A 26,853-nucleotide genomic window follows, 5' to 3' on the forward strand; every position below is an offset into this window, starting at 1 on the left:
CGCCTTGGATCTTTCCCATGGCTTGCCTCTTTTAGAGAGCACCAAAAATCTTCTTCCCAGTCCTTCTTAGCACTAACTAATAGTTGTTTATAGTTATTTCTAGCTCGTTGTATAGCTACTTAGGATTTACTTCTTATAGCCCCAATCAAGAGAGTTTTTGCGTGCCTACAAGCTGATGTGTACCATTCGCTTGTCGCTCTTGGATTTCGAGTTACCACATTTTTGGAAGAGGACTCCCTTTTCAGGAATACATTCCCAATTATCGTGAGTGTTTCCTCGAAAACAGATGTAGCTTTTCCAGGATTTGACGAAGCCAAATCAAAACTGTCCAACTTCGTCTGTGAGGCTAAAAGGACAGTATTTATAGTATTGAGTTTGGTCTCGTCCACTGATACTATATTCCACTTTAGTCGTCTCCCACATGCGGAGACTGAAATGTTCTGGGTTAGTTTGGAAGGGTTTTTAATTAAATTACTAATCCAAGGATTTTTAAGGGATAGGGAAAGTGAGTTGTGGTCGCTTTCAACTGAGGGTAAAACTACCATATCCTATACCAAACCCCAAAGTTTAAAATCTAACAAGATATAGTCGATCCTTGAAGTGTGATTAATTCTGTTATATGTAGCGGCACCCATGGTGTCTGAGATTGTGCGGCCATTTGTGGCTCGTAAGCCAAACTCCAACGAAAGGGCATTGAGCTGGATCGCACATTGAGACCATTTTTTGATCGGGGGGATTGTTAGAGCAGGAATTCCCCATCTAGCATCGTCCTCGCCCAAGTCAAAGGAGTCACCCAACTGTAATGGCTCATAGGTGCAGTTAAAATCACCCGCCACCAGGACTTGAGCACCAGCTGTATATTCTCTAAGCTCCGTTTCTAGGATTGCCACTATCGGGGACATAGACCCATGTTTGGTACCTCTAACATATATGTTATACAGGTCAAGCTTTAGGCCTCTACTGGGGCCTCTCAAGGATATTCCTAGGATATCAGGGCTATTGATTTGCTTAGGTTTTATATTGCAATTTAAGTCGATGCTTACCCAGATAAGAAGGCCTCCCGAAGGACGACCCTTCCCGTTTCTAGGTGGCACTGCTGGAACAAAATGCGTAGTATAGCCAACTCGATATAGGGGTTCCAGACTCCAAGTCTCTTGGAATAAGCAGATCTCATGGTTCCCCACTAGAACATTTCAGTCAGGGATGCTCAGTTTCCTTTGGATGCCAGCTAAGTTCTAGCTAAGAATCTTAAGGCTACCCATAGGATCGTGGGCAGTCTTAATAACAGTGCCCAAGTGGTCAATAGAGGACGGGAATACGGCTGGTTGACTAGGTTCAGCAGGAAAAGAAAACTGGGCATCAATAAGCCCTGGGTGAGAAGAAGGGGAGGAACATAGAGCTACAGGTTGCAAGATTACTTGATTATTAGTTTGGGAAACCAGAGGTTTATAACAATTATCAGAGTTTTCCTTAATTGTAGGTCTTTCAAGAGGTTGTAAAATGTTGGTGCTAGATTGATTAATGCCCTCAAGTCCATATCCTAATCGCAGTGGTGGTCAATCCACTGCTTCTAGACAACTGAATCTATTGGTAACTGGAGCACCTTTCCAGCCTACAGGGGGGGCTATATTTCTAGCTTCCTGTACATACCAATCGTCCCATTCCCTTCTACTGTCACGCGTACTGATATGGGGCCGGTTGCTAGCCAGGTTATCAATATACCTATTTATAGGAGGGTAAAAGAAAGAGAGCCTTTTTATTTCTATGCCATCAGTCTTATCCCACATACCCCTATGGCAAATATAGTCAACCGTACGTGGGTCATCAAAATTAACTATAACACAATCTCCCCGGATCGATTTCATCTCATTACCTAGCCAGGGTACCCTACGCACCATTAGAATCTTGCTACGACAGTGTGCTGGGAGCGGTCTATTGGTGGTAAGCCAATGGAGTACCTTATTTTTTAAGGACAGTGTCGGTTCCTCAGTGTTTGGATTTAGCTTAGGGACCCCGGTCATAATTGCAACATATGGGCCTGCTTCAGGTGGTAGATGGATATGGAGCCCTCTTATATCTATACTCTCGGTATTAGGGAGCAAGGGGCCTACTTGTTTAGCAGGTGCAGATTCCATGGTAGTAATGGTAGGATGGACAGCAAGTTCACATGGCTGATTGCCCTTTTTCAATAGAGCAGGGGGTGACTTTAGACTTAAATTGGGGCCAATAGGGGTAATACTAGGCGCTTTCGGCCCTGCCGTTAAGTTTGTATTGGCTATTTTTGGTTGGCCTGGATGGGCTGGGACAACCTTCGTCTGGATCATAAGGGATGCATTCAGGGAAGCTATTTGCTTTTCTATGATAGAGAGTGAAAGCTGTAAGGGCTGCAGATGAACCTTAATAAGTTCACCCAGCCGAAGTAGTAATTGATTATTTATCTCACAAACTTTGCAACCCTCACCAGAGCTATCCAACCCGCTAGAATTATTAAGGATCGCAGAGCAGGGAGTCGTATCAGCTACAGCTTTGCTAGAAGTGCTCTGAGGTAGTGCACTCTTAGTGGGCTTAAGAGCAGTTGGGATTTTTTTAGTAAGTTTATATTTGTTCACTACCTTGGCCTTCTTCCGTTTGGGAACAGCGCCCTCCCTCTTCCCTCTTGACTGCTCAATAGTCAATACCTCCTGTCTTGGGCTCATAATTGGTTGCAGTATCTTCTCAGGCATCTCGCTTAGTTGTGTGTCCGAGAGTGCCAGTGATACTGAGAGATCAACCACGTTTGGGACACCGTGTAATTCCACTGGGACTTCAATTAGGGGCCTGATTTCCCCGTGGCTAGTAGGTGTTTTGGCTAATGCCAGAAGGCCTAGGGAGGAACGTCTAGCTAAGGCCAGATCCTGGGACACCCTGCGTTCCAACAGAGACATACCCTGATTGATTGCCTCGTTAGCCCTAGTAATATATTGGTCAATTGGGCCAATTGCGTTTGTAACCCCTGGTATGGTTTTAGTCTTGCTACCTCTAGTCATCATAACAGTACTAGTGTGCTCAAACACTCCCACACAATCAATTTCAAATATATCAAATGATCAACAGTGGGACACAAGAGTTCCAACAGCAAATATAAAGGTGGGTGGCCCAGTCCAGTCTTACCCGGTCTTGAACGGGCTTAAACGGGCCCGCCCTTTGCCCGGGCTTAGCCCGGCGTCGCCCTCGCGCGTCCCGCGACGCGGAGGAAGCCGTGATCTTTTAAGTGCCTCCGGGCGCGTTGGCGGCGTCAGCGGCCGCAAGGGAGTCTGGGGGCTGTAGTCTCCCCCCGCTCACGTCCGCGATGTGAAGTGGCGGCGGCGGGGGAGACACGCAGCAGAAGGGAGCCCAGGAGCTGCGGCGGCGATGGCAGAATGCAGAGCAACAAGAGATTACCCCAACAGGTAGGCAGGTGTCTCCAAATTAGGCTTCCCGCTCCCCCGAGGGAGCCGTGATCTTTTAAGCGCCTCCGGGCGCATTGGCGGCGTCAGCGGCCGCAAGGGAGTCTGGGGGCTGTAGTCTCCCCCCGCTCTCGTCCGCGATGTGAAGTGGCGGCGGCGGGGGAGACAGGCAGCAGAAGGGAGCCCAGGAGCTGCGGCGGCGATGGCAGAATGCAGAGCAACAAGAGATTACCCCAACAGGTAGGCAGGTGTCTCCAAATTAGGCTTCCCGCTCCCCCGAGGGAGCCGTGATCTTTTAAGCGCCTCCGGGCGCGTTGGCAGCGTCAGCGGCCGCAAGGGAGTCTGGGGGCTGTAGTCTCCCCCCGCTCTCGTCCGCGATGTGAAGTGGCGGCGGCGGGGGAGACACGCAGCAGAAGGGAGCCCAGGAGCTGCGGCGGCGATGGCAGAATGCGAGCAACAAGAGATTACCCCAACAGGTAGGCAGGTGTCTCCAAATTAGGCTTCCCGCTCCCCCGAGGGAGCCGTGATCTTTTAAGCGCCTCCGGGCGCGTTGGCGGCGTCAGCGGCCGCAAGGGAGTCTGGGGGCTGTAGTCTCCCCCCGCTCTCGTCCGCGATGTGAAGTGGCGGCGGCGGGGGAGACACGCAGCAGAAGGGAGCCCAGGAGCTGCGGCGGCGATGGCAGAATGCAGAGCAACAAGAGATTACCCCAACAGGTAGGCAGGTGTCTCCAAATTAGGCTTCCCGCTCCCCCGAGGGAGCCGTGATCTTTTAAGCGCCTCTGGGCGCGTTGGCGGCGTCAGCGGCCGCAAGGGAGTCTGGGGGCTGTAGTCTCCCCCCGCTCTCGTCCGCGATGTGAAGTGGCAGCGGCGGGGGAGACACGCAGCAGAAGGGAGCCCAGGAGCTGCGGCGGCGATGGCAGAATGCAGAGCAACAAGAGATTACCCCAACAGGTAGGCAGGTGTCTCCAAATTAGGCTTCCCGCTCCCCCGAGGGAGCCGTGATCTTTTAAGCGCCTCTGGGCGCGTTGGCGGCGTCAGCGGCCGTAAGGGAGTCTGGGGGCTGTAGTCTCCCCCCGCTCTCGTCCGCGATGTGAAGTGGCGGCGGCGGGGGAGACACGCAGCAGAAGGGAGCCCAGGAGCTGCGGCGGCGATGGCAGAATGCAGAGCAACAAGAGATTACCCCAACAAGTAGGCAGGTGTCTCCAAATTAGGCTTCCCCAGTTGTAGTAAATCAGCCCTTTGTGTGAGGACAGGACACAACCTATGCAAATGTTATGTGCGAACCACCACTCCCAACCCAGGAAGACTATCAGTATGTAGATGAATCAAACTCAGTCCTTCCTGTGTGGTGGCTGTCTAATAATTATGTACAAAGTGAAGCTGTCACCCAGCCCAGAAGTGTATTGGAGATAGGCTCCAAAGCACAAAGAGTCATAAGCACAAAGAAATGCCCACTTTCTAAAAGTGTAACTGCAACAAATGATTGACGGAATGCTGAATGATTCAAACATTCTCCTCTAGAGATTTGGGTTAAATCCATCGTTCTTTTGCCCACTACGCCTCCCAAATTTGGACCCAGCCATCTGCAAATCAGTCTTGACCCTGTACCTCATGGGAACAGTCCAGACCGAACTGCCAAGCCAGGTCCTCCCTGGACCAGAAACAAGCATCCTGGGACCGGTTTCTTGGTATGTCACCCTTCATCAGCCAGGGTAGCTTGAATCCAGTGGCATTTCAAATATAGTAATGTAAAATCCAAGCACACCATTCAAGGATTTGTCACTCCTCCTTTCTGGTCAGAAATTACCTCTCAAAAGTTTATAAGGAAATTCCCAATGCTAGCTTATGAGAGGAGTAAGACTCACAGCAGTGCTAATAAAATAGGCTGTTCGTCACTACCAGGACATGCAAACCATAAAGGCACATTACGTACCTTTTACTTACACAGCACCCTGCCCAATGGACTACCTAGTATCTACCTTAGGGGTTACTTATATGTAATAATAAATGCGTCGTGCTGTATTCCTAAATTGTAGTGTCTGTTGATGAGGGTGTTGTGCGAGAAGGTGTTGAACACCGCTGAGAGGTCGAAGAGAATCGGGGCCATGGCTTCTCCGTGGTTGAATGGAGTTCTGATGCCTGTGGCAGCGATTAGCGCAGTCTCAGTGCTGTGGCTGGCGTGGAATCCTGTGAGGCATCCAGTAGGTAGTTTGGTTCCAGGAATGCAGTAAGCTGTTGGTTGATGGGTTTCTCAACAACTTTGGCCAGGTAGGGGAGCAGGGAGATTCGTCAATAATTTATGAGATCTCTGGGGTCGGTGGAAGGTATCTTTAGGAAAGGTCTGACTTCTGCGTGTTTCCATTTGTCCTGGAAGGTTGCTGTGTTGATGGAGGTGTTGAGGATGCTAGTGAGTTCCATGCTGATTGGGATGGTTCCGAGGTTGATGGGTGGGGGCAAGAATCGGTGGGCGCCCCTGAGTGGATGGAAGACATAAAGGCTGTGGTGGACTAGGTGTTAGCGGCGACCAGGAAGTGATAGTTTGGGTGGTGTTCGCTGGTAGGTCGTAGTTGTTGAGGTTGTTGGGTTGGGGGTTGACCTTGCTGTAGATAGCGGCAATCTTGCTGTGGAAGTAGTCTGAGAGTGTGTCACAGAGTTCTTGGGAGGGATAGGCAGTGCTCTCAGTGGCTGTTGGGTTGGAGAATTCCTTGACTATTTTGAAGAGTTCCTTAGTGTGGTTGGCTGCTGTGTCAATCCGGGTGGTGATGGCTGCTTTCTTGGCTTCCTTGATGTGCTGACGATAGATGCAGAGGGCTGTTTTGTGGGTGTCTCTGTCTGTAGGGTTCTTTGTGGAACATCATCTCTTCTCCAGTTGGTAGCAGTTGCGCTTGGTGGTCCTCAGCTCTGGGTTGTTTAGCAGTGATAAAGTGCCCAGAGTCCTAACACCAACAAAAAAGAAAGTCAGAAAAAACGGAGAAGGAAGGCAAAAAGTTTGGGGATAACCCTGCAAAACGGGCAGGTCCAACAAGCATGATCTTGAAGTATACTAGAGTAAGCTGCAATTGTTGTTGGAAGAGTCAGGTATACGTAGTGCTATAAATTCTTTGGAGATCATGTCTGATGCCAGTTCTGTCAGTTTTGCCAGTATTGTCTGCTCTGCTCCCCTCACACATTATTATGAAAGCAGAAACAAACACAATAGTTGCATTTTCTTTTAATTCTCAACAACAACTGAATGCAATGTGTTACTTTGAACTGTTACTTCTGTAAATATTGTATAGACTGCTATTCTTGTACTTTTTTATGTCAGTTTCTTTTTCAAAGCTGTTCAAGTGCAGGACAATTGTGTAAGAACATTGCTTACATTTCTTTTTTACATGTAAAAAGATTTTGATTGGCAGTGGTTCAAATATAGTTTTAGGTAACAATGTGTTTTACTGTTGAAACAATTGCCATTTTCCTTTAGGATTATGACACATCTGGAGATTAAACAGTATGCTCCAACAAAAATCTTCTTAAGAGTAGTTCGGCCATTGGTAATCTAAAAATATATGTTTATCTTTCTTAAACTTCATTGGATTTAATATGCAGTACTCTATCCTGTTGTTCTTTCATATTCACACCTTTAGGCTAGGGATATATGTATCTCTTTCTTTCACAATGGTAGTGTATCAACATGCTATATATTCCATGCATGTTTTATCTCTGTCTAATTTTCTGCAACATGTTGAGAAGGTCAATTTTTTTACAGTAGTCACACCTGAGAAGTGAAATAATTATATTTTCTACATTAATCTAATACTCAGACAGATGCCTTGTTTTATCGGCGTGCATTTCGTGTGACAGATCATAACTAATGCCTGCACCTTAAGTCACCTGTGCAATCAGGAACCTTGCCATTTCTCTTGAACATAAGACAGAAGCAACATTCCAAAGATACCCTGCTTTTGATTATTAAGTGAAAAAAACCACCAGTTGATAGGCGGTATCAGATGCAGCTATCATTGTTTACTGTTCCTCATGGGAGTTACAATGTCCCAACTTCTAGCCCTCCTTTGGAATCACTTTAGGAAAAGATGCCCAGTTCGACCTCTGACAATTTGTTCTACACTTGGGAAAATGCTTTGTCAACTAAGACACTTTTTACTGTTTTGAGCCTTCCTATGCCTGTGACTAGATATTATTTATATATACATTATATATATAACTAATACTGCTGGTAAACGGTTATTATGTAATTGTCAGTTAGTATGCACTTGACACCTAACTCTACTTAATCTGTATGAACTCGAAATCTTGAAAAAATCCTGGATATGGAGCCCCTCCTCAATGACTGTCAATCAATAACAGGAAGGACTGCTGAAATGGAACGTATAAAATTGTTCCCTTTTCTGACAATATTCCAGCAACCTCCATTCCAGTCAAGGAATCGGAAGCTTTCTCAAAGATATTTGCATTCAGAGTTAATCATACTGATTTTTCAGGCATGGGTGTGGCACATCTTACTCATAGGGTTACGCAATATTTACAAAATGGAGGTTTTAACTACAAGGGAGTACTCTTCATTCTCTTGGAGTTCAAATGCCTGCTAACTATAGCAGTTTCCTTACTTTGCTGGATTCTCTATTCAAGTATCTGTATCGATGGGGCTGGTTAAACCTAACTTGAATTAACCAAAAGAGTAGCAGATATCCCACATTACTTTTTTTCTCCACATATTCGGCTAGCACTCAACTGAATGAGGTCTGATAAGACAAAGCTTTGGATGACGATATTTTGCTCATACTTCAATATTTGTTATGGCTTCCCACCTGTTACAGGCCACAAAATAGCATGCTATCACACACTGTTGACACACTATTAGGCCATTGGAAGAACTTGATTAAAAGCAACAAGGTAACTACATTCCCATCACCCTTTTCCCACCAACCCACCCAGTCTTCCTACCACGACTGCATGACCCACATTTCTTGACTTGGAGGAAGTAAGTATATGCTCATAAAGAATACATGATTTCTTCGACAATGAACACCTCAAAACTAGGGAGGAGTGTGGGGAGTTGCATATAGTGTGAAGAGTTATATTTTCACATGAACTAGATTTAAACAAATACAGGTATTAAACTGGACTGAGACCAGTGATATGTGGTTCTAGAGTTGCTGATAATTGACCCCAATGGAAACATTTTTGTGCTTGCTTCAACCTGAAGAGGGGCTTGGATATGAGCCCAACTCAGACTCAACATAGTTACATGACGAAGTAGATGAAAGAACTCAAACGGAGTCTGGATGAGGAGGATGGGGAGTCCATTTGGTTGAGAGCTGCAACAATTTTAATCTGTACTAAATATAAAAGAGAAGGCCTACAAACATCATTCAGGCTCAAACCCAAGTTCAGGAGTTCTGCTATGTCCTGGAGATATTGTCAAACAGGAGGCATGATGAAATATGTCTTGTGGTCTTGCCTTTTGGTCAACCATACTAAGGATCACTGTTGCTCATTGTCAAAATATTGCAGGCATAGAATTGCCATTAGTTTGCATTATAATATTGTTGGTCTACCCAGTAGAGGACAAACTATATTCCACATACGCCCAAATAGGAAAACCCAGATCAAACATTTCCTCTTAGCTGGTAGACTAACTCTGGTCCAATACAAAATAAATCACCCTGCTGGTGAGATGGTGGGGAGGATCTGGTACATATATTCAAGATCCATAAATTTGAAAATACATGGAAAACTTTCAAGACATATATTAAAAACAGTTAGGGGTTGGAGAATGACCTGACATGTCTTCATTCTGGGGAAGAAGGGACAGACACACAGAAATTCCAGTTCTTCTGAGGAAATTGAAATGGATGTTCAAACGGTCTATGATATGTTTTTTTTTCCTTTTTATCATGCTCAGAGGCGTTATGTACTGGTCTGTTTTTATGGTATGGATTTTTTTCAATAGCCCTCTCTCCTCATTTTTTTTTTTTTAATACCAAATGTTATTGCATTTTTAACTTAAATAAACAAGCATTTACAATGCAACGGTCTCGGCATTGTTAAAGTTAGAGCTATTGGCATTGCTCATGACATTATTTTTGTTTATGTTTTTGTTTTTTAAACATTTAAAGAAACGGCATTGTTATTTACAATGTCAATAGCTTAATCACTCTCAAAAGCGAGAGTTATTATGCGAGCATTATTTGGGAAGTTTGGCAAATCCATAATTATGAGGAAAACGCTGCAGCTGCAGAATCGCAAAATGCCAGTGGCCCAGACTAATATGCATGATTAGTATTTGGATTCCATGCCCATTCCTTCTTTGTCCTCTCTGCTGAAACTGCTGCCCGAAGTGTCAAATTGTATTAATACTAAACAAAAATCGCACTACCGTGCGAGGGCCAGACTTGGCGTTGATAATGATTGTTTGAAAAGGGAACTTTGAAAGTATACGAACTTGACCAATTCTGTTTTCAAAATATAAGAGAACACTGTAGAGGCATGCGTCTACCGACTGTTCTATATAATTTGGGATATATTTCTTAATCTGTCGAGTTCAGCCACTGCATGATTATATTGTTGTCTCTTTTTGAAACTCAGGAGCAGTAACATTGTCGTGGTGTCACTAGGGCTTCAAGTGGATGCTTTTTCAATATTATATACAAGCCACAGTTACTGCTAATTTATCTTATGCAACTTACAACGATTGACAAAGCCAATAGTCCTAACTTGTTGTAGGTATCATGTTACTTGTTGTATCATTATGGCTGGATGCAATGACAAAAGAGACAGCAAAATACAAGTCGTATAGACCCCGCGCAACACCACCAGCCCCCCACACATTTTTTTTTTATCCCACTCAAAGCCCTGGGTAGAATACTCAACAACAGGGCCGAACTGGAACCCCAAAGTAGGCCTGGCAATTATGTCGGACCAGCTGGAGGGTCGTGGGGGAGGTTAACTGTGAACCACTTTTGCTACAGGAAACGCCCGATGCCCGGGCAAGCCAGCCCGGCCCTGCTCAACAACCCCGTTCTCTCCTGCATTTACCTGTAGCGAATGGAGGAAGACGTGTTGGCATAGGGCTCCGCCAGAGGCCTCCCGTGTCAGCCCCTATTATCCGTATGCAGCGCGTTTTTTCGCGCTGCAACTTTACCTGACGATTGCTGCACCCACCCTGCGGCTCCGATGTGAACTCCTGGGCAAAAGTATGTGGTGCTCCGCCCCGGGGTGTATGGCCTTTCCTGTGGCCCGGTGGAGTGCTGCTGAACTGGTGTGACAGCTCACGCGAGCCCGTGGTCTGACTCCACCCACTGGGCCTCGCGCTGTGTCGCAGTAGACACTGGCGGCTGCTGTTCAAACTGCGGGAACCGCACAATTGCCCTCATACTGTGCCTGCATTGCCCAGAAACTTATCAGTGGTGACCTTTGGCCCTGCTTGGGAACCGGACACTCCTCCGATCTGCTCCCCTGCAGCGGTAGTGGTGTGCTCCCCGAGGTGGTCCCTGGTGAGTGACTTGCCGGGACTGGGTTCGTGCCACGCTGCGGAGAGCAGCCGACATTGGAGACTGCTGGGGGCCCCACGAGACAGCTGCATACGCAGAGGGATCTGCCCTCTTGCTGGGGGCCCCCAGCGGCGGCTACCTACACAGCGCGATCTGCCTTTTGTGCCGCGGCGGAGGCTCGAAGAGTGGCGGCGCTGAGCGGCTGTTTCTAGGAGCCAGAAATGAAGGTGACAGACTGCGGTGCCCTGAGCTGAGCCTTGCCGCCTTTCTCCGAGGTCAAGCAGAAATGCCTCGGAGAAAGGCAGCGGCGTTTTCCGATTCGGGGGCGTGTTGGAGAGAAAAAACACGCCCAGAGAAAGAATCAAAAAAAAACACGCCCCCGAATCACAAAAGGACGGGGCTTGTTTGGAGAGACAAACCTCTTCTCCAATGGCTGACCAGCATTTCAGAGGCCAGCCAATGGAGAAGAGGAGAGAAGAGGGGCGGGTTAAAGCCCCACTACTCCAAGTCAATAAATCTCGCGAGCGAGACTGCGCAAGCGCAGCCTTCACTAGCCGAGACCTAAAAAAGGGGAAAAAATCACATACAGTCCATATAAAGCCATACAATGGAGTTGGTCGGGCACAAGAGAACATAACAAGCAGCAATTAGGGGGCAATTGTATAAAAATCTGTCACTTAATGGATACATTCGAGGAATTATAGTGGCCCTCTATTGGCAATTATAAAAAAAACAAGCGATAAAAGACAAAAACAACCATTAAACAATGTAAAACCCCCCGCCCACAACCCTAATCCCAAATTGCCATTGTGAATCCATGTTTCAATAAAGCATATAAGAAAGTGAGTGAGACCACACATACTCTGAGAGGTCTAAAGAAAGTCGAGGCAACGTGTAAGGGTAGCCTTGGTGGGAGTCAGGTACCATTGACATAGAGGCACTGTGATCTAGATAGTGGTCATCAGTCAGAGTCTTTTTGAGATTTACATGACTCCAAAAGGTCATCCCAGACAAGTGCAATAGGCTATTTACATAAACCTTGATATTCCTCCTTGCCCAATGCATAACTTTCGGGAGTCACCCACCATATGACCTCTTCCCACCAGCAAAATACAAGGGATGCTCTAGGGGATTTCCATTGTCTGGTAATCTGCTGCTTGTCCATAAGAAGCGGCAGGACCACATATGCGCTGTGCTTTCAGATTACTTAGATCTAGAGGTCCAATAGACAGTGCTCTACATTGCCCCACTGGCGGCCCTCCCTAAGCACCAAAAGCGCACTCTTTATATATGCCCAATAAGATGTCAGTAGAGGGCATGCCCATAACATGTGCAGCAGAACTGCAGAGTCTACCGACATCTAGGGCAATTAGGCAAGGCTGTGAGGAAGATTTTATGAAGTTTTAATGGTGTTAAACATGCTTTATGTAAGAGTGAGAATTGAATACATTTAAAATGTGAATTGCATGAGACTGCTTGGGTAATTGAGGAGGAAAGGCCATTCTTTATCATGTAAGACTTGAATCAGGTCCTCTTCCCATTAAGCCCATAGAGGGGCTAAAGAGGTACATAAATGGACACGTAAACCACTGTACATCTGCTTAATTAGATATCTGTAGGTACCCATCTCATAGACTGCTTGTATCAGCATATGAGTCTCGGGTTAAGTCCCTGTTCGTGTCCAGTGAGTGCGGACATAGTGAAGAAGGTTAGCGTGCTTTAAGAAAAGTGAGCCTGGCAAACCATGCAGATATTTAAAGTCTGAATGGGGCAGTAGTGCACCCTTGGAGGAGAGGTCCCCCACCATCATGACCCCACAGCTCTCCCATAGCTAAAGCCTGGCTGCTGTGAGCATACCCACAGGAGTGGGCAGGCCTCTCAGTGATATATTAGGAGCATAATTCGGGGTGAGTTAGTGTACTGGAGAGCACATCTTCAGTATGTTTATGCATTAATGAGCAGCAAGGGTATGTGAGGGGGCCATGTCACTCCCGGTAATTACAATCTATGTAGTGAGCCTAGTCATAACATAAGTCATATATAGCCATTTCAAGTTAAGTGCAAACCCGCCAACCCCTTTGACAGCCATTGTAGTTGTCCTGCAAAGCAATGAGCCTTGAAGTCTGGGGCACCCATCCCGTCCTCCTCAGGTGGTAACTGCATCTTAAGTAGGCCAACCCTGCACCTCCCCTGCCCCAGATTAGTTCTATCAGCAACAAATCCAGAGTTTAAAAAAATTGCCACGAGGATGACAACAGTAAATTAACAAAATAGCACAATAGACGGGGCAACATTACCAGTCTTAGCCAGTACCATCAGGGCTGCTACTGACATAGGCAATGTGATCCAGAAGTGTATTTGGGATTTCAGCTATATAATGCTGTTATTATGTTCCTGTCAATTAAATCTGCGCTGGTTCTATAAATTTTGATACCAAGGTATTTAAACGTATGATGTGCTATTGATATATGTTGTGTGCCTAATGTGATGCACTCACCTTGTCCCAACCGCGGAGACAATACTCGAGCTGAAGCTGGACCTCCTATCCCGCTCGGGCCGCACTAGATCAAGGAACCAGACTCCGTAAATCATGCACTATAAAAGGGGGGAAGGAAGGTTGGAATAAAATAAGGAAAGAGAGACTTGCGGTAATGGATCTGCTCAGTGGCTTTGCAACACTGCATAGCAGGACTTGGCACTCCCGAGACCTATGGTATTTGTGATGTAGTTATGTACTGGACCAGGACCTCGGGTTTTGTGAAGAGCAATACAATGGAAATAACAAGAGAAGGCAGTTACCATCAAAGTGAACAAACATCATTATACTATGGCCATATTTTGACTTCATTAACATGCACTTACAGGCTTCAATCAGAAACACGGCACTAGAGCAGAATACCCAAATTCACAGATTGGAGTTTCTGGTACTCCCTAGAATTAAGTCAAAATACAGATTGGAGTTTCTGGCATTCCCAAGGGTAAAACAAAACACAGAGTGGAGTTTCTGGTGCTCCCAAGGATCAACTTGAAATACAGATCTCTGTATCAAACTTGCACATATTTCAAATGTCCTTATGTGCTTTTTCTTGTCACAACTGTTCATCAGAGAAACACAGATGTAGTGTCTTTAGTTCTTGCGCTATTACAGTGCAAGCACCAAGTTTGCAAGAAGTGTCTGGAGTGTGAAAACATCTGAAGCACTGGAAGAAATCACGGGGTGGCCTGGAGATCATGTCTACAGTCTTGAAGGTGCTGATCCCTCAGTCTTGCCAAACACTATTAGAAGGATTAGTGCGCACTAACCTGATATCAAGTACCTAGCCTTGCCGTCCAGTTTACCAGCAGTTCGAAGAAGATCTTGAGGCCTTAACTCAGGGAGCTGCAGGGGAACAGGAGTCACAGTGCAGGAAGCGGAGATGACGAAGACGTCGACAGACCTGGGACCACTGGAACCACCGGTTCAGTTTGGACTGAAGAAGCCTAGAGCGCTGCTCGATTCTGGATTATTCTGCGGGTGAGTGGGACGGGTGAAGTGTGTTCAAGCAGAGATAAAGGCCAACCACGCTCTGGATTAGGTTGCGGCTTATATACCATGTTGGAAGGCCAATGGATGTAGCTGGCTCACTTGTGGCATGTGGTAAACTGGAAGGCTCCCAAGGACCCCTGAAGGAAACACGTACTAGTACAATGGTTTGACCTTTAAGGAAGGGCAGGTGCAACAGGACGGATGGAACCAATTAGCCAGGAAACAAATGTATCTCTTTCACCCAAATATGTAAAATGTAAAAGAACACCAAGGCCCTAGTAACAGTGGACGAGGTCCACTTGATCTGGAGAAATGCTTCCCAGAGACTCAAGTGCAATTGAACCTAGGGCTCTGGGGAATATCAGTCATGGTATCATAGCAAGCCATTAAATGCCACAAGAATAATGCAACATGGGGCCTGCACACAGCACCCACTACACAGAGGGCGCAGGAGGGGGTCGTGACACCTAAGAGCAGAGTATCTTGAGCTATATGACCTTGAAACAAAAATGCCTAAGACTTAGTGTGGTTGACCCATAGACCGGACAGTCTGCCAAATGAATGAGGTAAATTAGAAATGGGCGTTAAGTCCATATCGAGGTCAGTAACATACACTATCATGTCTTCGCGCACATAGAGACAGCATGTATTTGAGGCCCCTGTGTGATGCCCCAGTCACCTACCAGCTGCCTACGGTTTTGTGCCAGAGGTTCCATCACTAAGATGAATAATAGAGGTGATAGTGGACACCCCTGTCTGGTTCCTCGAAATATTGAGTACGGGGATTATATATGTACTCCAGTCCTTGCTCTCGGGGTAGGGCTAATATATAGGAGCCTGACACAGCGAATGAAGATGGGAGGATTGTTGAATTTAACTAGCATTGCAAACATGTTGTCCCATTCCAAGGTATCGAATGCCTCGTGAAGATCTTTTGCCACTTCCATAACCTGGTACAAGCACCGTATGTTCAATGAAGTGCTTCACCGTGGGACAAATCCACATTGATCAATATGTATTAGCCCAGGGAGCAAGGTAAGCTATTTGTCTAGCTAACACCTTACTCAATATTGTATACTCTGTTTTCAGACGTGACGGAGAACAATAGGAGGACAGGTCTTTCGGATCCTGGCCAGGGTTGAGCAGTGATGTAACCAGGGCTTGTCAGGGCTTGTCGCGTAGTGGGTGGTAGGGAGCCTGCCTCTAAGTAGGCATTCAAAAAGTTTCTCCAATTGAGGAATTAGCCAAGAGAATGTGCATAAAATTTGATATATAAACCATTCATCCCATGCACCTTATTAAGTGCCAACTCATTTTTAACACGGCAAAGCTCCTCAGGTGTTAGAGGTGCCCTTAATCCTTCCCGTAGGTTCTCTGAGACCCGAGGTATCTGTAAAGTATCAAGGAAGGCCTCAATGTCTTCAAAGGACTGGTGGGAATGACTGTCATAGAGCCCAGCGTAATATTTGTGAAAGCTGTTTTAATGTCTAACTGGGTGTTGCATTGATCATAGGCGGGTGTGCCTACTAAAAGAACAGGTGTAGGTGACGATTTCAGCCTAATCATACAGGCCAGGAGTGTATCTGCTTTATCACCGTGCAGGTGTAATTTTTGTGTATAGGCCTATTTAATTCTGGTGTCCTGGAGTCGGTCTACGTATGTATCATCCCTAATTGTGTTTCTGATGCGTAAGGTCTCGTAGGATACTCTGTCTTCCCCAATGAATGTGGTAATTGATAGTCCCCTCACTACGACTTCAAACGCCTCCCATTCTATGAACGGGAATGAAGCAGTGTTGAAATTTTCAGCAAAATGTGTGTCTATGGTGGTAGCTAGGACATCCTTAAAAACAATATCTTCTAATAAACTGGGCGTCAATCACCACGTCGGGACAGGGGTTGGGACCAGGCCCCATGCAATTTTCAGCCCCAGAGGGCTGAGGTCAGACAATGTTTTACCCAGGTAAGTGACGTGAAATGTCTTCTCTCCTCATAATGGTGATTTTTCTTCGGAATGCTTTCCTATTCTCTGATTATGTGTGGTTTGCTTACTTTATTAATTTAGGATTTAATTTTTATGGCTCTTAAAACGTGTAGTGTTTAGAAAAGAATCCTTTGAAAGCATGTAATTTCATCAGTTCATTAGGTCTCGTTGAGCCCAGCGCATGCGCTGGCTCGAAGAGATATTTTGTATGTGGGCTCCAAAAAGTGCTACCAGGCCAGCCTAGAGCTACAGTGCATGTGCGCGGGCGCGCGCGCCGCGCCTAATTTCACCTTCGCGGCTACACGGCCGCTTTGATCGCGATCACTTTCACTTTCGCGGCTGCACGTAACGCCCTGTCGGACGAAAGCCATGTTTCAGCACTCACTAACACGATATCACGGCGGTTCGGCGATTCACACTGGGGAACTTTTGAAAACTCGTCATCTTTGGTAAGCGTAGCACGATCTTCGTTCGACAGGGCATTACTGCTTTAGTTTTAAGTCTGCGTAGGTTGCATGTTAGTTCCAGCTGCATAGCCTAACGACCCCCTGCCCATACGTCTAATCAGGGTGTCTTATTGTGACAAACTATCTTTCCGTGGTTTACATCGTATTGTAGTTTACCACCTCGATTCATGGGCCAGAGACCGGGTATGTGCTGTCGCTTGCGAGATTTCTTGTTTTTAAAAAAAAAAACAATTGTGCTTAGAGCCTGCAAATGCTTTAGAATTGGTTGGCTTAATCTTCACTCATTTCCTTGCTTCTCATTGGTCAATGAGTACTTTCTTCCTTATGTATTTGTCCCTTCTATGGAGCTTGTGCCAAGTACTGCTGAGTTGTTTTATTACCGTCCTTCCGCTGGTCGCTCTCAAATTCAAGCACTTTTTGTTGGCTCTTGCTTCCTCGCCATTGTTGTTACCTCATCGATATTGTTTGCCAGTTGTTCCCTACACCAGTTCTCCTCCCTCTTCCCCTTGTTGTTAGTTGTCCTTCAGTCGTTGCGTACACACCTTCCCCTCACGTGGTTTTCACAGGAAAGACCCCTCATATGCAAAGAATGTGCACGCTGCGTGCCTGTCACTGTGCAGATGCGTGGGCTTGTGCACCTGTTGCCTTATGTGTTTTCACATCGCCTGATGCTCGAAAAAACACATTTTGTTTACGGTTGGGGCACCCAGAGTTAGTCTGGAAGAAATGTGTATTAGGCATGTGGCTATCTGTTAGGCGAAAGTAATTAAATAGAAATATTTTAGTTTCTGAAAATAGAACTAGTTGGCATGTGTGCCATCTGCCGGTTTAACACTAGCATAATTATTGATGCCTTTGTAAAGGATGCATGTGGCTGATGTTTAAAACAAAAACGCATCGAACAAGAATGATGGCCCAGTGTGCATTATGGATATAGTGCAGGACTGTAGAATAGCTACTCGCGCATTTGTCTGTATTTACGAAAACGTCGAATTTCAGACATCCAGTTGTGAAACTCTCACTTTTAATAACATCCACGAGATTTACCTGCACAAAGCCGATGCATTTCTTATGTTTGACAGCATTGGCACGAGAACCACTTTCTTAGAGATGCAAGAAATAAAAGCACATGAAAAAAACAATAATACTTTTGGATACATTTCAGGGTGTGCATATTTAAATCAAACGATTTGGGTGGAATGTACGAGCCACCTGCTGGATTTGGACTTCTATAATTGTCACCGAGTTTTAAAAATGTTTTCAAGGCAAATACGTGAGATTGCGCTAAACTCCTGAGTATTCAGAAAGAAAATTCCAAACAAAAGCATTAGTGCTTCGGTTATTTTCAGTACAGCATACACGACGATGAACAAATCAGGGTACTTTATAATTTTTATGCATATTTTTTACAAACTTTTTTAATTCATTTTGTACAACAGAAAACAGCATAAATACGCAGGTCATGTCCCCAAACGTACATAAGGAGTAACATCACATTCACAGATTACGGCAGTACAAGTAGTATAGCAGTGTGCACGGCAGAACATAGGCAGCAGAAAAATTAACAACCAGTAAGGGAGCAAGACATTTTTAATCCAAGTCATCGAGCCCAGTAAAAGGCAAGTGATACAGCAATGTCATACATGGTTGTCACATCTATTATACATTGGCATAGGCACAAAATCACAACTCACCATCTGAGCCATCCTCTGAGCCAGAGTCACCCTCATCAGTAAACCTATTAAGTAGGGACCCCCACAGCATAATCGTGTCCAAGGGAACCTAATCAGGACGGGTAAGGCGCTTGTGCATCTTCTCCGCCACCCTCTATTCTAGAAAATCACGCAGCCACGAAGACCTTAGAAGCACTCGAGTAATCATCCACCCAATGGCTATTCGCCTGAAAGTAGCACAAGCTTGTAGGGAATCTTTCATCCTTTGGGCTTCACCACCACCCTCAGGAGGCATGCCAGCGGAGTTAGAGGGATCGCCAAGACCATTGCCCTCACAATTATAGGCACCATCTCCTTCCAGAATCCCTGAATCCCGAAATAAGCCCAAGCCAAATGCAAGAGAGTGGCCCCCAACACCCCACACAACGTGCCTTCCTCCAGAGGTCTATTCTAGTCCGTTGCCTACAGGTCACATAGATGCGATTTAAACAAGCATTTGCAATGCAATAGGTCTCGCATTTTAGCGAGTTTGAGCTATGGACATTGTAAATGACAATGCATTTTATTTATGTTTTGGTTTTTAAAACATAAATAAAAAGGCATTGTCATTTATAATGCCAATAGCTTAAACTCGCGTAAACGCGAGACCTATTGCATTGCAAATGCTTGTTTTTTAGGTCTCGCCTGACCCAGCGCATGCGCTGGTCTTGCGAGACTTATTGAGAGGGCTCCAAAGAGTGCTACCAGGCCAGCCTAGAGCTACAGTGCATGTGCGCGGGCGCGCGCGACGCTTTTACCACGATTGCTTTCACTTTAGCGGCCGTACGGCCGCTTTGATGTTTGATCGCGATGACTTTCACTTTTGCGGCCGCTTGGCATATCCAATAGGTCTCGCTTTTGGGACCTTATAAGTGTTTAGTTATGCAACTGTTGCATGGCTAAACACTGATAAGGTCCCAAAGGCGAGACCTATTGGCTATGCCAATGCTTGTGATGTAGTGTAACCCTTCAGTAACAGGCATGGAATGGAAGGTAGTGGTCTCAGTTGCAGACAGTGAGAAGGGACATGTTAGGATCTCCATGGAACTTAGTCTCACGTATGCGCCTATGGTGCTGGTCCAAGAGGACTTAAGAATGATAGCAAGGACTCTTCCCTTAATCACTTCCGCGATGAAGAGAATGTAAAGCTTGTGATAGGTGATGAGTTCTGCTATGTCTGGTTCTTGGAGGACTGGGGAGGGAGTAGCTGTAATTAAAGCATATACCTGTTTCTCACTACACAGTTTCTCTAATCATTGTTGTATTAGTTAAAGTGCTACATTGGAAGCTTTGTTTAGAAAATCCGTGTCAGTATATATTGTCTTTTTTAGAACATTTCCAAAAGCTTCCTTACAATTTTGGTAGGTATTGCTGGGGAAATTTTTCAAAGATAAAGAATCTTCAATGCAAACATCCATCAGAAGGAAAAGTTACTTAGTGTTGCTAACATTGGTTGTAATGGAGGCTATTCTGCCTCTTCAGATTCTTTAAAACTGTCTACAACGCTTTATCAACCTTTAAATCGGGCCTGGCCCCAAGGAGGGTGGGAGGCACTGCTGCTGCTCTTGTTACAGGGGGCCGAAACTGCAGCACTGATGCAAAATCGGCCCCCAGTAACAAAAACGCCCCCCCCCCCCACCCCTTCAAAACCGGCCCACACCCTTCCAGCCCACGGGAAAGACACCCGATGTCTGCTACGGCCGGTCGGCCCTGTATCAGAATCAACATTTAAATAATATAGGTAGCCTTTTCTTCAGTCGCACTTTCCTATAGTTGGTAATTCTCCAACCCTGCCACCTGTTCCTTCTTACAACTAATTCTGTATCATGGCTGCTTGAATCTGTCTCTCGTATGGTATCCATGATTATCAACATCAAAGGGTGTCCCTGGGTGCTCCCTAAGGTTCAAGATAACATAATTTGTTTGCCACAGGCATGTGGGTATAAAGGAAATGACCGGGGTGTCTGCAGTGGCGGCTTCTCTGTTACCCTCTACCAGGCATTACCCTCCACGCAGCAGGCACACACATTACGGAAATGGTAATAAATAAAATTTGATGAAAGTGTCCCAGGCTCGCGCTGTTACAGCACGAGGCCAGGGGGCAGGGCTGATTAGTGCATTTCCCCTATTACTTCAGCCCCTGCCAATGCGCTGGTCATATTGGCCGGCTGCCTTCAGCTGGCCAATCTGACCTGCGCAGTTCAGAGCCTGCAATCCCAGTGCTGAGAAACAGCCGAGAGATTGCATCCGCTGGCCCTCAGCCTCAAAATGAGCACTGAGTTAGCCTGCTCCAACCAGTCCTGATTGGTTGGTTTCGCGTTGTACAATGGAGGAAGTCCCTCCCTTTCTACCCAATTCCGAGGAGAGCGGAAGGGCACCAGGATGAAGGAGACCTTATTCAGAGCCTGCAGTTCCAGCATATATGGCGAGTGTTTTGAGCATTGTGTCACCATAAAGTAATGTTGCCGGCCGCCACTGCCACATGCAGTATGCAAGCATTAGTCTCAGGATGTTACTTCCACAGGGGACCCCTATTTGTTCAAGCTGTTCTTGGTAACCTCTTCACTTGAAATCTATCATACTTATGCTTTCAACTCCTAGCCGTTCCAATTTGGTTGTCTGTCCCCATATATTGAGAGTTTGAATATATCTGACACGGTTTGGCTAGCTTATATTTACCATGGTAACAGTGTATTTTATATTTCATATTAAATATTGAGGATGAAATTGAGCATTGTGTTCCTGATCTATTGATAAAAATACAAATATTGAGTCCCCTTTACCTTTGGAAACACCAAATCAATGCCTTTCTTTTCTAGAGTTCGTAATGAGCTCCTGATATTATGTGGTTATGCTGGTGCTCTCCTAGCCATCAGAAGACAGTACACAAGCATCGTGCCTGCACTCTACGAGTACACAAGGTGAGATTATATGTTTGTTCTTATTAAACGTAAGGGTGAAATGCTGATGTAAATGTATACGATATTTTATGTATTTGTGTTACAGCATCGTCCACACCTATTTCTCACGTTTGTTGACAAAACAATATATAAATGCCATCATTACAATACATACCTACATACAAATATATTTTTATCCGTGCTAAATACATTATTGTTGTTTTGTTTTTTTCCAAGAAAGCTCTGCACAGTGCATGTAGGCAACTCAGTTATTCCTTAATCTTGTTTTGTAGCTCGTCATACTCGAGGTTGAACAGCTATTGGGGAAACTGTATTTTAAATACCCAAATTTTCTTTTCCAGCTTTCTTTCCTCATGTGGTAGTTAAGCAGCATGGTACTTGGTCTATACAGCCTCAGTCTGATGCTCACACCTTTTCTTCTTTATACTTTCCTTTTTTTTCCTCCGAGTTCTGTGTGATAGATGGATAGATAGATAGATAGATAGATAGATAGATAGATAGATAGATAGATAGATAGATAGATAGATAGATAGATAGATAGATAGATAGATAGATTTTTTTAAATCTAAGTTCTGTGTTCTAGTGCAGGAGGTTTTAACCTTTTCACTTCTGTGGACACCCACTGAATCATTACTGGAAGTCAGGGTGCTCTCACCTCAGCCTCCATCACACTCCACACAGAGTGCGAGGCAAGTGAGTGGACACTATACATCTTTCCTCTTCATCAGAATAACATTAAAAAAATAAAAGGAACAAGAAACTATAGACTTCCCAAAACATACAGCATATAATAGCATGGAAATGTAATAGAACCAAACATCCCTGAAATGAAGGTTAGTCACCAGCATAGCAAGTATTTAAGCATTACAGGTTGCAAAGTACATGGAACCATAAACCCTACAAAGTCCAAAGCTATTACCATTAATACAGTTTGTAATTCTTCATCCCCTCAGGACTCCTTATCACTCTCTTAGAAAATGTATTATCAGCTAACATATTTTTCCCTTACTCTGACGACTTCCAGAAGATTTTCTTCCCCAGATTCACCTCATGACCTTCATTCTTGTTCCATTTTTCACCTCTACCTGGCATCATTAAGTATTCAGGTAATTTTATAATATTTTTTAATTCCATACGCTACTGTCTGACAGTTCCTCAAAAAATATTCCAACACGCTTCACCCGCAAAGGACATGAAAATTGTGACAATTGTTTTTTCAGATAAAGTTCCAATTTTACTCTAATCACTATCTTGCACACCCTGCAACCTGCATTATTCATGCTTCTCACCCATTCCACCACCAATATCACCTCTCTTCAATCTATTCATCCATCTGTGTCTTAATGCGGAACAAAATTTTCTACCTCTCATCAACTTGTTAGGTGTCTTACCAGTAACACTGTTGGGCGTAGTCCTATAGGCCCAAATCACATTATTCACTGCCCTTCTGCAATCTCCACCATCACCCATAGATAGCTGTAAGCTTTCTTTCAACACCTTGGTCCATCTCTCCACCAAAGCATTTCCCTGAGGTTGATAAACCTACATCCTTGAGGACGTATATTGAGATTTCCCAAGAGTAGTGTCTTCTGCTTTGACACCAACTGAACTCTGAAGTTGGTGACAACTTCCTTCGGGACACCTTCCCTGACAAAAACTTTCTATAAAAAGTCTATGACATTTTTGGCATCAATATGCTTCACAAACATTACTTCTGGCCGACATGAAAACAAATCAATTGCCACTAAAGCAAACATGGCATCAGAGCCCAATGTAGCAAATGGCCCCATTTTATCCAAAGAAATAATTCTCAAGGTCCCTTACCCTGACATCCTCATATGCGACTTGTGAGTCCAGCTACAACGCACACACTGTTTCACCATGCTTTCTGTGTCACGGTCTAGACGCGGACACCAAACTCCTTTCTGATCCTCCTTTTTACCACACTCATCCCAATGTGCCCTTCATGAGCTAGCCTCTTTACGTTTCATGGACACCACCAACACATCGCCTCGCCTTAAAATTCCATCATGAAAAAATAACTCATCCTTTACAGCTTCATAGGGCTTCAACTCATCTTCCAAGTTTCTTTTATGTGCCACCCTTGTTTTATAAACTGCATGATCTTCTCCAGATATCTATTGCACCTCGTATCCTCCTCCCAAAACTCATGGGACATCCTTGAAGTTACAACTCAGCCACATTAGCGACCACACACTCTTCATCAGTTTCACCCATATCCTCTCCTACAGTTGCCAAGCGTGACAAACAATATACCACAGAATTCCTGACACCAGGGACATACTACACTTCAAAATTGTATTCTAGCAACCTGTACCACCAACAACAATGCGGGGCATGACCTTTCCTTTAGTTATAATGGTTTGTTATCAGTTTTCAGGGCAAAATTGCTTCCCCACACATACTTCCTGAACTGTGAAATAACACACCAGTGTTTCCTTTTCTATCACATAATTTTGTTCAACGTATTTTAACATTCTGTATGTATAGGCTACAATCACATCTCTGCCTTTAAACCTCTGCTTTAATATGGCCTCTAAACCCTGATTTCTAACATCTGTCATTATGATAGTGGGCAACTTAGTATTAAATGGTTTAAAGCATGGAGCATTTGACATTTCCCCTTTAAACTTAACAAATTCATCTTCACACAATCCACCCCACTCAAATGTATCATTATTACTCAAAAGCTTTTGCATGTTGTTAGTTTTGTCAGAGAAGTTTGAATTAAACTTTTCGAAATTTGCTACCATTCCCAAAAATATTCGGAGTTTTCTTTGTCTTTGGGTCTCGATGCATCCTGGATTGCTTTCACCAAACTATTCTTTGGTCTTTTACCACCCCGATGAGTGTGGGTGACCCAAATAATGAACTTCAGACATGCCAATGTGGCATTTATGTTTTTTTGCTGGTACGACCATTACTTTTTAGAATGTTCAACACCACTCTCAAAGTGTGATGGTGCTCAGCCCAACTTTTTTAACAGACAGGAATGTCATCTTGAAAGCATGTAACATTCTCTACCTTTCCTAATAAAATATGCATATCTCTCTGGAACACCATTGAAGCTGAAGCAAGCCCAAACGGCATGCAACAAAATCTGTACGGGCCTTCAGGTGTTACAAAGGAGGGCAATGATTTGGGTTCATCCTCCAGGGCAATCTGATGATATGCTGAGGACAGGTCTAAGGACGAAAATACATCCAGGGTGCTCAGCATCTCATCTATATTAGTGAAAGGATGGAGATTGAACCAAATGCTCTTATTTAAATCTCTCAAATCCATGCAAATCCTCATCCCTCTCCTGCTTCATCTGCCAGTACAGTATGAGCAAGCCATTCTGATGCCTCAATAGGCTCAATTACACACAACCTTTCAAGTTCTGTCCTCATCTCTTCCCTCAAGGCCAATGGCACCGGACGCAGACTTATGCACCGAAAGCTTTGCATCCTCACACAATCTTATTTTATGTCTGAAATTTTTCAACAAGCCACGTTTGCTACAAAATACTTCTAGATGCTTACTTTTCCACAGTCCCAATTTATCTTGATCACCATTCATTTCCACAGTTAATACTTGGTCATTATGATTGGAATCTAGTATAATTCCCAACTCCCTTTGCTGTGACAAACCAAGCAAGCATCCCCATCTTTAGTGACAGATACTATTGTCTGTGTACAGTGGCCCTTGAAATTCATATTTGCTCCAAAACAACCAATTACTTCAATTTTCATATGCTACCAGTCTTATATCAGACAGCACCAATGTTTCATCCTGATACAATTGTGGTTGATCCTCTCCTACTAAAGTGTATCTTGCCCCGGAGTCTGCCATAATTTTGACTGATTTACCATTTATATCCACTTTACAAAACGGAGCATCCAGATAGCTGCTAACATCACACATCTGCACCATATCCACTTCACTCTTACTGTTCTTGTCATTACTCCAGATTGTATCATGCTCACATATCTTTCTATGTTGGCATTGTGTTTGTAAGCTCCCCTACACATCCTGGCATAATGTCATTTTTTTGCACCTTCTGCATAACTGTCCTATTACTGGGCACATTCTGTCATTGGCAACATGACCTTTTATAACAAATTCCCAACATAATCTTGAATTGTCTCGGTCGACTTCACTGTCCTTTTTAGGTCGAGCATTCGAGATCTATTGTAACTTCTCTTGTGGGCTTAAAGTCATTCCCCTACTTTTGATGTGTTTGTTTCAGTGTCCTTTAAAAATCCATGGTTGCTGTTGGTCAGTCCTGCCTCTTTGTCCCTCCTTTTTTCTCTACAGTTCCTCCCAGGCAGCAGGGACTAAGTACGGTCTCATTACACTATGATTCTTCAACTGTTCTCTGGGGGACTTTTTTTTTCTTGGTTTCCTGCTCTGTTACCATGTGCCTGTGTTCAGCATTAGTGCCGTAGCTGCTTAGATTTTACTATAGCATTCCTCCCTCCCACCTTCTCTTAATGGATTGAAAGTCGTACATTTAAATAATGGCAGAGCCGAGTCCCGAGCTATCTCTTCACTGCACAGATGTTCTGCCCTCCAGTCCTCTGCTCGTGATTCTGCTCTGCTATTATTTCACTATAGATTTGTGTGTCTGTTTACTTTCAAAGACTGAGATCGTACTCCATGTTTAGTGCTTCAACCTCCGAATTCGAAACAAGCTTCACCCTAAGGTATTGGAGCACATAACATGTTCTCCAGTTGCCTTACACTCATTTAGGTGATTTGCTTGCATTTATAGGTCTTCCAGATCGGGCAATGAATCACATCACAGACCGATGGGGTTAAAAGGTCGCTTTTATTTCAGCAACGACAATTCAATACAATAATGCAATCAATGCATTTGCATGTAACCCCACTCCGCCACCACTTCTTGATCCCCCATAAAATATCCCCATAATGATCCCCCATGAATTTTCCCCCGTATCGATCCCCCATGACTTCTTCCCCATGTTGACCCCCATGAATTTTCCCCATATTGATCCCCCAAGAATTTCCTCCCGTAACGATCCCCCATGACTTTTTCCCCATATTGATCCCCCATTAATTTTTCCCCATATTGATCCCCCAAGAATTTTCCCCACCTTGAACCTTGACCCCTTCCTACCTCCTGCCTCATTCCTCTGTCCTCTGTTGTCCCTCTGTCCTAAGCTATTCTGGCTGCCCCAACCCTTCCTGCCTGGCTCAATCCCGTCCTAATCTGTCAATAGGTAAAGGAAACCCCGTGAGAACCCGGGAAGCTAACCCAAAATGAGGTGGGTGGGAGGGGCACAAAAATGGCCTCGGTGCCG

General features: G+C 44.8%; 1 protein-coding gene across 4 annotated transcripts in view; it reads left to right on the forward strand.

Annotated features, from left to right (window-relative positions):
• Nucleotides 1–26,853, forward strand: part of WDR17 (WD repeat domain 17) — a 1,003,384-nt gene that overhangs the window by 830,008 nt on the left and 146,523 nt on the right. For all 4 annotated transcript variants that reach the window (XR_014978161.1, XM_085641859.1, XM_085641857.1 and 1 more), the window contains one exon: nt 21,425–21,526. Coding sequence is in view for 3 of the 4 variants with exons in the window: in XM_085641859.1 (XP_085497985.1) it covers nt 21,425–21,526 (102 nt within the window). In the remaining variant the exon portion in view is untranslated. The remainder of the gene's footprint in view (nt 1–21,424; nt 21,527–26,853) is intronic.

This window comes from Triturus cristatus, chromosome 2_2, assembly GCF_964204655.1.
Source record: "Triturus cristatus chromosome 2_2, aTriCri1.1, whole genome shotgun sequence".
Taxonomy (NCBI): domain Eukaryota; kingdom Metazoa; phylum Chordata; class Amphibia; order Caudata; family Salamandridae; genus Triturus; species Triturus cristatus.